Source organism: Oryzias melastigma, linkage group LG8 (genome assembly GCF_002922805.2).
Source record: "Oryzias melastigma strain HK-1 linkage group LG8, ASM292280v2, whole genome shotgun sequence".
Classification (NCBI taxonomy): domain Eukaryota; kingdom Metazoa; phylum Chordata; class Actinopteri; order Beloniformes; family Adrianichthyidae; genus Oryzias; species Oryzias melastigma.
In genome coordinates this window covers 18,182,244-18,198,550 of record NC_050519.1, presented here as the reverse complement: position 1 = coordinate 18,198,550, position 16,307 = coordinate 18,182,244, and the positions used below count along the sequence as shown (strand labels likewise).

General features: G+C 42.6%; 1 protein-coding gene across 1 annotated transcript; it reads left to right on the top strand.

The window, feature by feature from the left end:
* Positions 1-294: 294 nt before the first annotated feature.
* fscn1a (fascin actin-bundling protein 1a) lies at positions 295-15,919 on the top strand. The gene is made up of 5 exons (XM_024272496.1): positions 295-1,321; positions 11,490-11,646; positions 12,366-12,487; positions 14,095-14,262; positions 14,330-15,919. Exons 1-5 carry the CDS (start codon positions 481-483, stop codon positions 14,536-14,538), a joined length of 1,497 nt encoding a protein of 498 aa, XP_024128264.1. The 5' UTR covers positions 295-480; the 3' UTR covers positions 14,539-15,919.
* Positions 15,920-16,307: the final 388 nt, after the last annotated feature.

The following is a 16,307-nucleotide window of genomic DNA, read 5'->3' as shown; positions in this document are numbered from 1 at the left end:
CAGGCGGGGTTGGTTGGTTGGTTGGAGGTGGTGGAGGAGCCGCTGGAAACGGAACCGTGCCAAAGTGCGCGCCACAAACAAAAACATTTCTCATGGAAGTGGAGCATGACGCGCTTATGCAAAGAGGAGATCCCCGCCGGTTCTGTTTGGGCTCTTTGTTCGGATGTGTCCGGACCATGAATGGATCTTTGTGTCAACTCTCTGACCATAAATGTCGATATCAAAATGGGTTTGAAATACTGGAGGTTTTTTTCTACAGGTGCTGAATTATTTGCAATTTAGGGGGCGTGGCTCGTGCGGAGACGTCACTGATGGTTATATAGGCTGCAGCTGTGGCGGCGGGCTCGCGCTGCTTGAGGACAGAGGACCGGCGGCGCGCGCTCCCACTCTCCCCAAACAAAGAAGCACGCGAGGCAGCTCCGCATCCACTCATCCGCCAGCTCCCCGCCCCTGTCAGGCAGAACCGGTCCAGAGGCCACGATGACCGCTAACGGCGCCGCCAACGGAACCAGCGACATGCTGCAGATCCAGTTCGGCCTCATCAACTGCGGGAACAAGTACCTGACCGCGGAGACGTTCGGCTTCAAGATTAACGCGTCCGCCAGCAGCATGAAGAAGAAGCAGATCTGGACCCTGGAGCAGAGCGGGGACGAGTCCAGCGGGGACGTCTTCCTCCTCAAGTCCCATCTGGGCCGGTACATCGCCGCCGACAAGGACGGCAACGTGACCGGCGACAGCGAGAGCCCGGGCCCGGAGTGCCGCTTCGTCATCACCGCGCACGATGACGGCCGCTGGTCGCTGCAGTCCGAGGCGCACGGACGCTACCTGGGTGGCACCGAGGACCGCATCCTCTGCTTTGCGCAGAGCGTGTCTGTGGCGGAGAAGTGGAGCGTGCACATCGCCATGCACCCGCAGGTCAACCTCTTCAGCCTGACGCGCAAGCGCTACGCGCACCTGAGCGACAAGGTGGACGAGATCGCCATCGACCGGGACGTGCCGTGGGGGGTGGACTCCATGATCACGCTGGTGTTCCGGGAGCAGCGCTACCACCTGCAGACCTCCGACAACCGCTTCCTGAGGAACGACGGCGCGCTGGTGGCCACCACGGACAGGAGCACCGGCTACACGCTGGAGTTCCGCTCCGGGAAGGTGGCCTTCAGGGACTGCAGCGGCAGGTACCTGGCCCCCTCCGGGCCCTCCGGCACCATGAAGTCCGGCAAGAGCGCGCGGGTGGGCAAGGATGAGCTGTTCGTGCTGGAGCAGAGCCACCCGCAGGTCGTGCTTACCGCCGGGAACGAGAGGAACGTCTCCACCCGTCAAGGTGGGTGTGGTGGTGCAGGCCCGACTGACATAGTGTGAGTGGCAGAGCAGGGGTTAACGTGATGGAATGCGAGCCCCCTTCCAGCACATCCTCAGTGATGGATCTGTGCGCCAAATAGTTCCAAAATGCGCAATTACGCACAAAACCCATCGTTTTCTCTCCTGTGATGGAGAAACAGCTCTTAAAGCTTTAGTGATATTTGAGCTCAGAAGTGTCAGATGTAGTCAAATCCACTCTGTCACACAATGAGGTGTTTAGCACACCTGGATAATCCCTAGTTTCCCCTTTTTTGAGGTCCCCCCACCCGTCATCTTCCCTGAATCTTTTTCCTTTCACCCCTCCAAACTTTTCCCATGTTCCCTTTGTGCCTCCTTCTTTTTTGACATCTGTTCCATTATGCTCCTTCTCCTCCCCCACTCCTCTCTGCTCCTGCAGCATTCACGCTGCCTTTTTCTTCTTTTGCCACACGTCTGCAGCCAGAGTGAGGAAATATCACTTTGAGTCAGCAGTGGGATTTGCACGAGGAAGGAGGACAGACGTCCAATGAGAGGCAGGAAAGCCGAGAACATCCAGCTTTGAGGGGTTTTTTTCTTTAGGAGAATTCCATGTGGTTCCATTGCGTTTGTCCTCTTTCCAAACTCTATCATTTCATTTTCTGTCACACCCATGCAGCTTTTTTCTGGTTGAGTCACAAAATAAATGCACGTTCAGCTGCAGAAACTTTAAATCTGGTGCAAATGATTATTCTAATAAACTGGAAATCTGTAGATCCAGTTTCCTCCTCACCAGACTGTACATTTCACTATTTCCTGACAGCCACTGTTAAACTCTTGTAAAACTGGATGATGCTTTTATTGTGGAGGGGCAAAATCCACATCAGGTGATCGTTTTTTATATTTTCATTCTTTGAATTCAAAGTTAAAAATTAAAATCAAAGCAGGGAAAGAGAAACTGGTTGAGGTTTTCATCCTCTGGAGTCCAGCAGCAACATGATCCTAACCTGATTTCCAGGATCAGGTGTCGGGCGGAAGGTGAAAGCTGCAGCTCTGCAACATTTGTTCAGTCTAAATGAATAGTGTTTTAATTTCAATGTTCAGAGCAGATCAGGTTCATGTCTGTTAAACTGCAGTCTGTGTTTGTATTTTAGTTTGCTTTAAGGATTAACAGTTTTAAATGCTTTTATTTTGGTAAAAACTCTGCAGTATTTTGCAATAGGTGTTATTTTCAAATTAAAAGGGGTTTTCTTCAAGTTAATTTTATGCAAAAATGTAACAATCTTTAAAGAAATGGTCCCATATTTGAGGAACTTGTACCAAAGTTTTCTTTTGCTTGGACCAAAACATTTTGAGGAAGTGGCTTTTATGGTAATTCCTTGACAGCTAAATTTATGTTCAGCTATAACAAGCAGTTTTGATTTTCAAATAGATGCTAAATAAAGGTATTTTTGGAGTTGAAGGGGTTTGATGCATGTTTGCATGAAAGAGTCGTACGATACGTTCCTATCATTGGATTAGGTGAATTTTGGGGCTTTCATCAGCTCTGCTTTAGAGACTCCTGTGATGATGAGGCCGTGTGTGTTTGGGATCTACAAACTACAAACTTGAAGAAAGTTGTCAGCCAGCGTCGGGTATCTTTGGATAAAATGGTTATAGATGGTTTAATATCAAGTATTCACGGCAATAATCAGACGTATCAGGCATTGATTTGTGTTGCAGGAACTTTTTCTATTTTCGGACATTTTTTTAACCTTTTCTATCGCATGAGTTTAACTGTTTAAAGTCTTAAAGAGCCGCCTCAATGAAAATCACGTTTTTGGTGTCTTAACATGTTCTTCTGACATTTTTGAGATGACGGAAGACATGTAATAAGAAAATTAAGCCTCAAATTTTATTTAAAAATTGTCGTTAATCAGACAAAAAATTTGCATGAAAATAATTGTGACAGATAATACACTAGGCGGGCCACAAGCTTCCTGCTCTGCTCCATTCCGATGCATCCACTTGCAGACAAACAGATCCATGAACGTCTTTGTTTTCCTCGTCTGAGCTGGAATCTGGATCATCTAGATAGCTCTGATATCACTCACCATTTGTGTTGTAGCACTCATGTTAGCGCTGGAGTGTGTAAACAGACAGCTCTCAGCAACAAGGAGGACAAGGGGGGCGGGGTTGTTCTGCACCAACAGTCCTGCTCACGTCAGAGGAGAATTTAGAATTCCTTCAGCTTTGCATAAACTGTTCTGGAAAACGATACACGTTTTATTTATTTATTTATTTTTTAAAATATTTTGGCTCAAAATCATCATTAAGAGTACAGGGAACTACTTAAAAACAAATCAAAAGATGATCAGAGTTGGTCTTTGTTGTCTCAGTTTGAAACCATATTAACCACCAATTATTAAATCACGTGTCTCTAATGAGATGAGGCTTTGTTGCAATTAATTTCAAAGTGACATCATTTTTAAAACTCTTTTAAATCTAACATTTGGTCTCCAAAAAACAAAGTCAAACTTTGAGGAACTGATCTCTCCCCAACCAAATTCAGGCATCAGCGTTTGACAGTTTGAAAGCAGTGCCAGTAAATAAAAACTAAAGTTCTACACTGTTAAAAGTGAAACATTGGATCAATTAACACAAATTCTATAATTTGTCACAATTAAAAATAATAGTTTTTATCTAATAAAATGTTTGCGTTGTGTAAACAATCAACTCAAAATTTTGACTCGATACAAACTAATGATTTTAAGTGCTATAAATAACAGAACTTTTGTTAAATTGGTCCAATGTTTCATTTTTTTAGTCTATTTTAAGCAATCAAATTAAATCAAAAGTAAAAATCCTGACAGATTGATTTGATTGGGAAAATTAAAAGTTATGGATATATATATATATATATATATATATATATATATACACACGCACATGTAAATGATGTCATTAGCATGACGATCATGAATAGACATTTTTGTACTTTATGACACAAAAGAATGGGAACATATCATCTTAAATTCTCCGAAATAACAAAGAGTCTTTGTGTTTCCTTTAACTATGGAAATGAAAGTGTCATAGTTGGCATTTGAAGCACAAAATGTTTATCTTTTGTTCCGTTTTTTTTTTTTCATCTCTTGAAAGCTCAAAAAGATGACTTTCTCAACATTTTCCCCTTTTTCTGCATCTTAGACTCCAGAGGAAGACTCACGTCTTTAGCTCCTGTGAAGTTCTGCAGGTTGAAGCGATCTGATGAAGTGGGAGAGTTTCAAACCGTTTTCGTGTCTTTTACGGATCACTGGTTTGACCAGTTTAACCAAATTTGCAGACAGCCTCGTCTCTGTCTGGTTTTGCATTTGACCTTTGAATAATTCTGCGGCGGTGTCGACTTGGTGGGTTTGTTTCTACAGAAGGTCAGTTTGGGGCGGGGAAAGATCAAAACCTTCCTTCTTTTGTCAGTCAGAGCTTCATTAGCTGGTACCTCCTCATCCTCCCATGACCTACATGGAGGAGGAGGAGAGTCTAATTTACCTGCCAACGACTGATGAGGATTAAACGCTGGTGGGAAATGAAGGCGGCTCCAGATGTTTGGCAGATGTGCAGCTGCTCACTTTGCTCTCATTGGCAGCTGCAGCCTCAGACAGGACTCTGACGAAGCTGCTTTTGTGCAAACTCCAGCTGCAGCTTCCAGGTCTTCACGTCTGAGGTGGAGAGATTTTGAACGGAGCAACAAAGTTTGTTTGTGGTCACACTAAGCGCTCAGTTTTTTAATGTTTCTGCCTCGACGTGGAAACAATAGCGCTGCTGTAAACGGCCTCTGTGGCCTTTTCCTGTTTCCGTCTCACAACATCACTCTTTCCTCTAATCTGTGTTTAGATGTCACCGCTCACTTAACCTCAGTCATCAGTTATTCTGTTATCAGGAAAAAAACTGATCAATCAGTAAAACTGACTTTTTATGAGCAAGTTTTTTTGTAACTTTTAGGGATTTGACACTGTGTGTGTCACTACGGTGAGAGAAAACGACACATCTGGACTCAGACCAGATGTGGAGGAAACTAATATTCAGGAGGAAATGTAAAAGGCGTGAAAATGGTTCAAAAAAACAAAAGTAGAAATGTCCTAAATCTTTAACAAAGCTGCTCTAAGTGTTCTCTAGTTGAGCTTATCGTCCATATTTTTTCTGTATGTCTTTGAACTTTTTATTTGCAGTGAGCTTCAGTGAAGCATGTTTACATGTTAAATCTGATTTTTATTTGTTTTTTCTGTAGGATTTATTTTGCATAAACTGATTTTCTGTACAAGATTATTTCAGTAAATCAGGTTCCGACTAACATTTCTGTTTCTGCACAGAAATGTATGCATTTTTTTTGGTTTGATTATCAAATTTAATCCAATAAGTTGCTCAGCTTTGGTTTTCCTTTCTCGGATATTAGGACGCCTTTGATGTTAAACATTTTTTTTACACCAAATAAGGAAAGTTTGAGTCTGAAGTCACAATTGGAGCAAATTAGCATAATTAACCGTAACGTATAAACATTTTTGATCATATTATTGCAAAGCCTCTGATCTGATTACTCAAAGTGATCAGATTGTCGTTGATCTCTGCATAAAGTTAACATAACGTTGTTTACATGTTTTGATCTTTAGTTTGGTTTATTCAGTTATAAATGTTGATTATTTCAGAAACTGAGATGTGTCCATCTTAGTTTCAGCTGCTGCTTTCCTGACTAAAACACTTTCTTTTTTTTTTAAGTTGAGGACTTGTAGCTGCTGCTCTGCATACACGAGATTTCCCATCATGCTTCATTTTGTTCATTTCAAAGCTTTAATACAATCTCCCTTCCTAAGTCGGTCGACTAAACTGACGCAGTTTAAAATACGTGACACTAAGATCCAATAAAAGTGACAAATGTCTGTAGTGCTGAAAAATATCTTAAAAACTAAATAAGAAACATTATTTCAAACATTCTGGCAAACACTCTTTTCTCAAACATTGTAATTTGATAGCCACACTTTTTAAAAAGTAGACAGAATTGTTTCCTTTAAACATTTACTTTAATAAAATAACGTAATTCATTAATTGGTAAATAATTTCAGTGGTGGCCATGGTAACCACTAGAGCTAGGTATTGTATATTATGATATGGATTATTTTAGATCACAATTCGGATATATATAAGCCACAAAGCTCATTTTCAGTTATTCTCAGACAGAAAAAAATTGCCAAAAAAATCATTACTTCTTTTTCAGACTTTTTTTTGAAGTAACATGTAACTGAAACACAAATGAAAAACATTTTTAAGTGTTCATCATCTTCAAGTTTCTTATAAGAGAAATGGCGCCATAAACACTTTTCAATCACTCATAATATCTATCGTCCAATCGCCCAGCACTAGTTATCACTAGATTCACTGCAGTTTGGAAAGCTGACGTCCTCATGGTGCGGTCGGTTCCGATCCCTTCAGGAGTAAAGATTTAATTTCCTGTCGGCAGGAGTCAGGAGGGTTAGCACAGATCTAGATCTTTATTCGGTTTTTATTTAAACGGGGCAGTGCCTTTTGAGGATGTGACTGGCTTAAAACTGTTCAGTTTTTGGGGCTAAGATTAACAAGAAGATGGAATTTCATATTTTGAATAATCAAAATGTAATTTAAAATGATGTCATTGGTGCTACTTAAATTCTTAATAAAAAAGTTATGGATTTATGTTTAGTCCCACATTTTTTTTAAATTAAAAATGCTCATTTTTATTTATTCTAATCAATTTGTAGTTATTTTTGTACCTTAAAAGTATAAATTCTCTTGGAGAATACATATTTTAAAGCTGTAACTGAGTGTAATCCCTCTGGATCTCTGATCTCTGCTGCTTTGCTGCGTCAGCCTCTATGAATCAGAGGGGAATGTCTGCATGTGTCGGCTGTCTTCATCAGCCTCTGAACCCTCCCAAATATCTGCTCTGAAGGCTGCAGACAGAAACCTCGGCTCCGTGTTGTGTCTGGCCGTGAGTTGACCCTGACGCCCCTTCTTTGTCCTTCACCGCTCCCCCCTGTGCTGACAGGAAACAAGATCTCACATCTCTGACCTTGTCTAGCAGCTGATAATCCTGCAGAGTGATGATGTGCAGCACTCTGTCGCCCTGCGGAGCGATAAAGACCGATCTGCTGATGCATGCTGGCTGCAGCAGTGGTGTTTGTGTGTCGATCACTGAAACCTCAGTGTCCTCTCCTTCATTATAGGTTTAGACCTCTGCTGTCTCCTGGGTGTGTCTCCAGCTTGATGCACAGAACTGCATCTTTTCAGAGCAGTGCGTGGGCTGCCAGCATAAAAGCCGGCCGTCCTGCTCCGTGTTTGTGCACCAGCTGGTCGCCTCTCCGGTCAGGCCCGGCGAACAATAGAAGCGAGCGGTGGCGTGCGTTTGTAGAAAGCAGAGGACAGCTCTCCCGCTCAGGCTGTGGGGGGAGCGGACACAAAGATGGAGGCTGTGTGGTTTCGGAGCTTCTGCGCAGCGTTTTGGTGTGGTTTTCTGAGGAGGAATGTGCACCTCTGCAGATCCTCTGAGCCTCAGAGATCAGAGTGGAGCGATCATGAGCAGATGGAGCCTCGACCTCGTCGTCATGGCTTCTCTGTGTTTTCCCAGCTTTGTTTTTCATCTCCTGTCCTTGTCGGGAACTTTGAACCAGTTTGAAAAACTGACGCTCAAGGTTCAGTTTGTACCAATGCTGTTTTTGTTTTCCATCACATTTTCTTTTTTGATGATAAAATAGTTAACGTGCAGAAATATTAGGCCACTCCCTCCTCCAAGAATCATCTGACCGATGGAGGAAACAAAGCGCTTCTTTCTTTGGATTTCTCAGATGACTCGGACATTTGAATAAAGCAGCCAGCAAACAACTGTTTGCTATGCAAAACTTAATGCGGCTCTGAGAGTGAGAGGTCTGTCCTCCTCAGCGACTTGTAATCTGAGCCTCTCTGTTCTGCTGCTGCAGCTGCTTTGGCTGCAGGTCGGTGGATCAGCCTAATAGGAACTCTGAGGTTTGAGTTAGAATCCAGCTTTGAGGAGGGAGTGCTTGATGTGTGTCAGAGTTCATGCAATAAAACCCACATGCATCTTCATCAGGCCGGAGTTTTTCATGGTGTGTATGGGTACAGATCAGCCTCTAATCTTGGTTTCTAGTGGGCCAAAGTGTCCTGCTGAGATAGAAATGAAATCCTGAGTGCTACTGTGCAGAGAGTCTGTGTTGGCTGAGCAGAAGGCTGCTCAAACTCCTCCTCAAACTCTCATCTGCTACACATAAACTCTGATTTTTGCCTCTCTAACATTTGGTTTTCATTCTGTTTGGTAACATTTTTCCTCTGAATTATCAGTTCTCGTGCGACACGTGTTACTGCTCATGAAACTCGTACCCCCGCCGGCTGAATTTACTCTTATAAGAAACATTACAAGAGGGTGAAGCTGAATAACCTTTAAATGACGCTCTTCTTAAATCTGTTTGGGTCTTCCAGTCAGCTCAAAAATGCTGCTGGGAAACTTGTTTCCACAACATTCCAAACAACTGATTGGTTTTATCCATGCATCATGTTAACCAGCATGCACTGCTGTGAGGGATTAAAGACTTGGAGGCTGTCCACATCAACCAGTGGAGGTCAGAAACTCAAAACTACTGAAACATCTACAAGAGGCAGAAGTTGGCATCTTAAATCTCCATGCATGGATGTCAGTGTTACAGCTGCCAGACTGAGGAAAGGTTCAGCGAGGAACGACCTCAAATGAATCCACGACTCCGGTCAGCCAGGCTAACTTTTGCTTTATTAAAGCTCCAAGTCCAGGCTTAAGATGAGAGTTGTCTAATGAAGCTGAAAGATTTTTCTCAGGAGGGCATCAAAGCTTTCGGCTTCAACCCCCAGAGACGGCAGATGTCACAGTGATCAGCTCTGATTTATGGGCACAGTTAAGTCTTTGCATTAGATCCTTCTGGACTTTGATAGAAGGTGGTGTGGAGCCAGAAGCAACATGATGCCACTAACTGTAGCCTTTTACATTTACCGTATATTGATCTGGAGTTCAAGGGTCGTGTAAAATGAAACAGAAATCTAGGTAACTTTATTTTATGCAGCTTTGGAAAACTTGAACATCCAAGGGTGAAAGTATTTCCCAGATTTTAGAGGCCTTTTGTGTGACTGCTAGCATGATTCTTTATGATGACTGGAGTTGGTTTGATCCAAAGGGGAAAATTTAACTAGATGTATTAGACGGTGTGTTGAGGGGACAGTATGACCAGAAATGTTAACCTATGCTAATTTTAAAAAGCTAAATGCTAATTTGCTTTTAAGTTCATGAAAGTCGACAATTCTAATCTAAATTTAAAAAGAAAGTGGAGTAAAGAGAAATTATTTTACCTAACCGGATCAAAAAGAATTGAATGCTGATTTTAGATGAATAAAAGTTTGTGCAATGCTGGTCTAAAAACAAAAACGTATTGAACAAAACATACCTTTAGCTTTTGTTCCAACGAAGGATAAAAGCTAACTAGACTTTTAAAAAATGTAGCCAAACATTCTGCAAAAGAAAGGTTGACCAATGCTAATAATCTGATTACCAACAAGAAAAATTGTTAAAATGGAATATAGCTTTAGATATTTTTGCAATGAAGGATTAAAGTTAACTAGCTAACTTACCCATAAACTTAACTAGTTAACTTTAAGAAAATTACGCTAAATATTGTTCAATTATGCTGCAGAAGAGGTTGAATGATGCTAATATCAATGCTAAAAAGAAAAAAATGTGGTATAAATAGAATATCGCTTTAGCTATGCTCCAATGAGTCAACTAGACTGAAAAAAGGTAAACATTGCTGTATTCTCCTGAAAAGGTGCAACAATGCTAATATCAGTGCTAAACTAAAACAGAAGAAAGCTTTAGCTGTGATGATCCCAGGAATAACGGCTAACAAGATGAAATAGAAAGTTGAATAAAAGATTGAGCAATGCAAATCTGAATACTAAAAAGAAAGTGTTGTAAAACAAGAAGTATAGCTTTAGCTATGTTCCAAAATAGTGATAAAAGCTAACAAGACAGGAGGGTAAACGGTAGGTAACTGTTACAGAGTTCTGCTAAAGAAAAGGCTGAACAATCTGAAAGGCTAGCATAACAAAATACGAAAGGGAAATATGTTAGCATCTTTTTACTTTACTCAATTTACATTTATGCATTTTTTTTGGGTAAATGGAGTAAAAATGCTCTCAATTTGACCCGTTTTGGCTTAAATTTATGCAGGCTGTTGTGATTGTCCATGTGATACAATAGAAATGAATGCAGCTACACGCCTCAGCACCTTTAGCTGTTTTATTTTAATCTACTAGAAGGCTGTTCTCATTTTTACCTTTTTGACTGTCCGTTCTGAGGCTGCAGAGAACGAGGAACATGACACATGAGTGATGTCCTCGGTAACCTGCGTCTCATTCTGTCATTCTGACTCTGCACACATTTACTCAGCGTTTGCGCCGTCAGTCTCTCGGCCCTCAGGCTCCACATTCAGCCGTGACCTCATAATATACAATGGCGAGCTTTGTGTGGCTTGAACGTTTTGTTGTTTGGTTCTCTGCGGTCCACTTGTTTGCTTGCCACTTTGTTGCTGATGCCGCTTTTAATGGACTCTTCTGTACACATGCAGTGGACGTATAGTCAAAAGGCTCGCTGCCTTCTGGGGTTGATCACACCTGCAGCTAACAGTGGTTATTGTTGGGCTGAGTGTGCAGATGCATGGATGCTTTTTGGACATTTGACTCAGACGTTAAAGTTCGTTAGTGATCCACAGGAAGAGATGGGAGGCTTTGAAGCTTTGGAGCATCATGGCTACATGATTATTCATCCACCAGATGTGGAGTTTCATGAAAACTGGATATCCAGTCAGCTCTGGTCCGGGTGAGGAGGATCTCTGAAGGGTGATTTAGGTAAAATAGGGAGTCGGTGTAGTTACAGCCTTCATGGTTACCCACCATGACAGGTCCTTTGAAGTCCCCTCAGGTCTGTCTGCTTCCTGACATGTTGGGGGAGTAATGACTCAATCTGAGGTGCTCATTGAGTCTCTGATCCTGACCACAGGAAGTGTGTTACCGGTCATTCTCCAGACCCCCCTCTCCATGTGCTTCCCACTCAGGCTCGACTCTTTCTCTTTATCCAGGCATGGACCTGTCGGCCAACCAAGACGAGGAAGGCGACCAGGAGGTGTTCCAGGTGGAGATCTGCCGTGAGAACAGGAAGTGCGCGTTTCGCACCGCTGCTGGGAAATACTGGACCCTGACGGCCAACGGCGGCCTGCAGTGCACCGCCTCCACCAAGTAAGACCCTCTTGGCGTCAGACGTTTCCTGTGACCACACCTGCTCCCGTCCGTCCACCCACCAAGCTCCCAGCAGCAGCAGTGTGTCCTCCAGCATTTGGTGTTGGTTGTGGTAATGTGAGCTGTGTGGGAGGTGAGCGTCCAGGACCCTCATTTCATGCCAGTGGGATGTTGTGGAGGTGGAGAACATTTGTGTGCAGCCTTAAACTGCAGCCACAGAGCTCGCCGTTGACCCCTGGCCCTTGACCTTTCACCCCGTGCTCCTAGAGGAGGCCCCTAACAAATTCAGGACTCTTCACACCCTCCCAGAACACCAGATTTGATTGTGACAGACCTCCTTTTGGGGCTTAAGATGGATTTTTATGGCTAAATGAGAAGTGGCAGATTTACAGCACGGCGGTAATGATTCTGTTTTTGAAGTAAACGTGAGACTGAGCAGAGGCCAGCCCGATGAAGACGGGTCAGTCTGCAGGACATTGACCAAATTCCTGCTCCACATTCCTGAGATTTGACTCCTTTTCTCCCACGGAAATCTGATTCCTGCAAGTCCAGATGTGGTTTGGAGCGTCTGCTCTGTGGCTGTAAGCCTCAAAATCCAAACTTCTTCTTCCTCGTAAAGGTGTTTGGAAAAAACACTTTGTTTGTTGTGTGTCCTGAGACGACCTTTAGTGCAGATGAAACTACAGCCTGCTGCATCTCTCCTGCCTTTGTCTCTGCAGGTCGGCTAATTGCTACTTTGACATCGAGTGGCGTGGCAAGCGGCTGACTCTCCAGGCTGCTAACGGGAAATACGTGGCCGCCAAGAAAAACGGCCAACTGGCGGCGACCAACGACACCGCAGGTGAGCAGGACCAAAAGGTCTCACACCTATTTGGATCCTCTGATCGGGCTGCATGACATTTTATGAAATTGGTGAAGCTGCAAAGGCTTCAAACATTGTTTTACATAATCCCCATTACAGTTTAAATTTATTAATAAATCATTGCTTTTTAAAGAACTAGACTTAATTATCCATGAATAATATAAAAACAGAGAAGCGAAGGTTTAAAATATCAATACAATCAAAAACACTTTTTACATGTAAAAAATATTTAAAAATGTTCTGTTCTTTAAAGGTTAAGGGGAACTAGGAATCACAAAATCAGGCATGACTTTTAAGCTATTAACAGAAAATTAGCAATTCACAACCATTAAGTATAAAAAAGAACCGTTCAACACCTTTCAGTGCTAAAAATCATCTTTTGTTCTATTTTAAAAGCATTTCCAGTGGTCTTTTAATTGGAATGCTGTTTTTAGTCAAAAACGTCTAAATAAGCTGAGCCTCTTCCCCATCATCCACCTGTTTACATCCTCTCCTGCTAGCTTACAGCCCCTCACAACCCCAACCCAACATTAGTGGTGCAACAAAACAGTTTTGATCCAGATTTCAGTTCAGATCAGGGAAACGGACGTTCATGAATTTGTTTGTCTACAAGCGGCTGCTTCAGAATGGGACCTTGTGGCTTGCCGTAGTAACTTGTAGGTCAGATCTACAAGCTTTTTCAAACTACATTTCTTTTTCCATCTGCTCCTGATTCACAACAATTTGAATGAAGATGTACTCACAGTTTTCAGCTTAATGTTCTTAGTGAGCTCCATACAAAAAAAGCCTCAAGAGCATGTTAAAAACAATTTTTATCAAAATAGGTTTTTAATGGGGCCTTCTTCTTTTTTTCCTCCATTTTGCAAAATCTAAAAAAAATTAGCAAAAAAACAAAAACGCAAAATACGGGTGGGGTGATGAAAGTAGAAAATGACAAATATCTATAAATAAAGAGAAAACTAGTTTTTGTTCTTCAGGGCTACTAGAATGCTAACGTAGCAAAATCTTTTTTTGTGTTAAAAAAATGCTAATAAAGTTGAATGATAACAGACCTAAATGTGTTAAAATGATGCTAATTTAATTGCTAAATAAATAAAACAGTGCAAGAAAGTTGACATCAAAACAGTGATGCTAATTCACAGCTAAATGCTAAGCTAACTTGACTGAATATATCTGAAAAACAAAAGATTGTAAAAATGCATTCATATATTAACAGTGGGAAAGATAAAATGAGGTTAATCTAAACTTTAAAGGGAGAAAAGACTCAATTAACCAAAGCAGACGTTCCTAAAATGGTTAAATGCCAACTTTGCGAAAAGTGTCTAAAACTTTAAATTATGACTATTTCATTTACACTTTCAAGGTTTACATGATAAATAAAATAAATAAATGTAAAAAATCCAAAACTTTAGCTAATGCTAATGCTAATTCACTAATGCTTAGAAGTCAAAGTTGGTTTATGGCTGAAACACATTTCACTCGTCTTGTTTCTAATTGAATCCGTGTTGTTGTTTAGCCTCCGTTCTGACACCGTCGAATCCACAGATGAACCCTTCAACATCTAGCTGACGTTTCTTCTCCTTCAGGTGAAACTGAGGAGTTCATCATGAAGCTGATCAACCGGCCGTTCATCGTCCTGCGAGGAGAGCACGGCTTCATCGGCTGCAGGAAGGTGACCGGGACTCTGGACTCCAACCGCTCCTCTTACGACTACTTCACCCTGCAGTTCAGCGACGGCGCGTACAACCTGCAAGGTGAGCGGCGGTCTACCCAGCGCCGGCTTCCATGTGGAGTGTTGTCTCACGTCACGTTCTCCTGCAGACTCCACTGGGAAGTACTGGATGGTGGGGAACGAGCAGTCGGTGGTGAGCAGCAGCGACACGCCCGTCGACTTCTTCTTCGAGTTCTGCGACTACAACAAGCTGGCCATCCGCCACGGCGCCGACGGCAAGTACCTGCGCGGGGACCACGCCGGCGTGCTGAAGGCCAACGCCGACGACCTGGAATCTGCCACGCTCTGGGAATACTGAGGAACCAGAACACTGCCAGTCCATTTGGGCTACCTTTCCCCCCCACCCCCCCACCCGGTATAATATCTGTACTTCTGATTAGATGTTGATTAAAGTGCACAGAGAACAGCCAGGCCGAGGAAGGAGACGCTTCTCTCCCTCCCTTTCCTTCCTTTTTATCCTTCCTTCCTCAGTTTCTCAGCCTGAGGTGCCAACCTTCGTCTGTTGCCATAGTTACCACAGGCACTTTTTGTTCTTCCTGCTTTGATAGTTTGCTGCTCCATCCCTCCCTGACGTTTGCGAGCAGCAGAAATGTATGTCAGAACCGAGCCTTCTTCTGAACCCAATCAGAACCAATCACCTTTTTGGGTTTGTGCAGTTTGAGTTCTGGGTTGTTCCTCATGAGCGGGTCGTCGTTCCTGCTATGACTGTAAAATAGAGTGGATCTGATGAAGATGTGGATCATGTAGCTGCTCATCTTGTGTGTCTAAAAGAAACGTGTTCAGATGCAAGCAAACTTGCTCTGTTCTCGTCAGGGTTTCCCGGATGGAGCAGGAAGTCGAAACTCTTGTCCAAACCCCCATGTTAGAGTTTGAGTCGTCACGGCAACAGCATGATGAGCAAATCGGGACCGTCGCAGCCCCAATGTGTGCGTCTACTGCACTTTGCATGGAAGAAAACGCGCACGGTTTTGTTTTCTAGGCACAGATGTGTAGGTCGCCATGGTAACTAATGAAATAATTTAAAGCTGCTCTGAATTAAGAAACTTTCATCTCACGTCAAACTGGTCAAATCTGGTGCTACTAACGACTCATCTCTGTCAGGACAAACTGTGATTCCTCCTGTTGCCCCAAACCTGCTGCTGCTTCACTTTCATTCCAGTCTCAACCTTCTCGACGGCATTCTTTCTCATTGTTTTTTCCTGGGTTTTTCTGGAAATGAAGGAGAAAATGTGGATTTCTTATTGAATAGTTTAATAACTTAGTCCTCTTGTCTCGTTTCGTCTGGTTTTTGCAGCACCTTGTATCTCAGCAGGTCATTCCCTCTGGAGTAGAACTCCACATCTACCACCAGAGTCCATAGAAATTCTCAGATTGTAGTTGGTCCCAAAGTTTTTTCTCACTTTCTGAAAATGTTTGGAGTGGACGTGTGAATGCAGCAGTTCTCAGAGGAACTCGCCTGGAGACAGACGGATGTGGAAGGGTGACTGTGCCTTACTCTTGACTCGTCAGGCAGTAGGAAAACGAGAAAATTTAGCGTCCACATCTTTGCTTTGGGAAACTGGAACTTCTTTTTGTATTATTTTGTACAAGTATTATTCTTTTGATATTGTGGATGACTCTCTTGTGCCATTGGTTCACCTGAAATCCAACGACCAATAAAAACTGGGTTTGAAACGCAACCCTGAGTCGTCACTTTTGTTGGGTATAAATCATTGAAGATCTTGGAGTTTGGTAGACAGAATGTTAAAAATTTCTCTGAGGTGTGGGTTCACTTGTATATTTCCAGGGTAAACTTTTTGGACCAAAACTGGAGTGAACTTTCAAAATAAAATGCCTGTTCATATGGAGCAAGATTGCCTGAAGTTCTGATTTAATAATTTTTCTATTGGATGTCAATAGAACTTGAGAGCCCGACTTGAACATATCAAACTTTTGACTTTGAATTTTTTTTTATTTATTTTTTTGGACTACCAATGGCTTTAAACCAGTTTCTCAGCAGCTGTTCATCACAATTCTGGTTAAAAACTCTTCCACAAAAATGGGAGAAAAAAGGCAAACTGGAAGGTT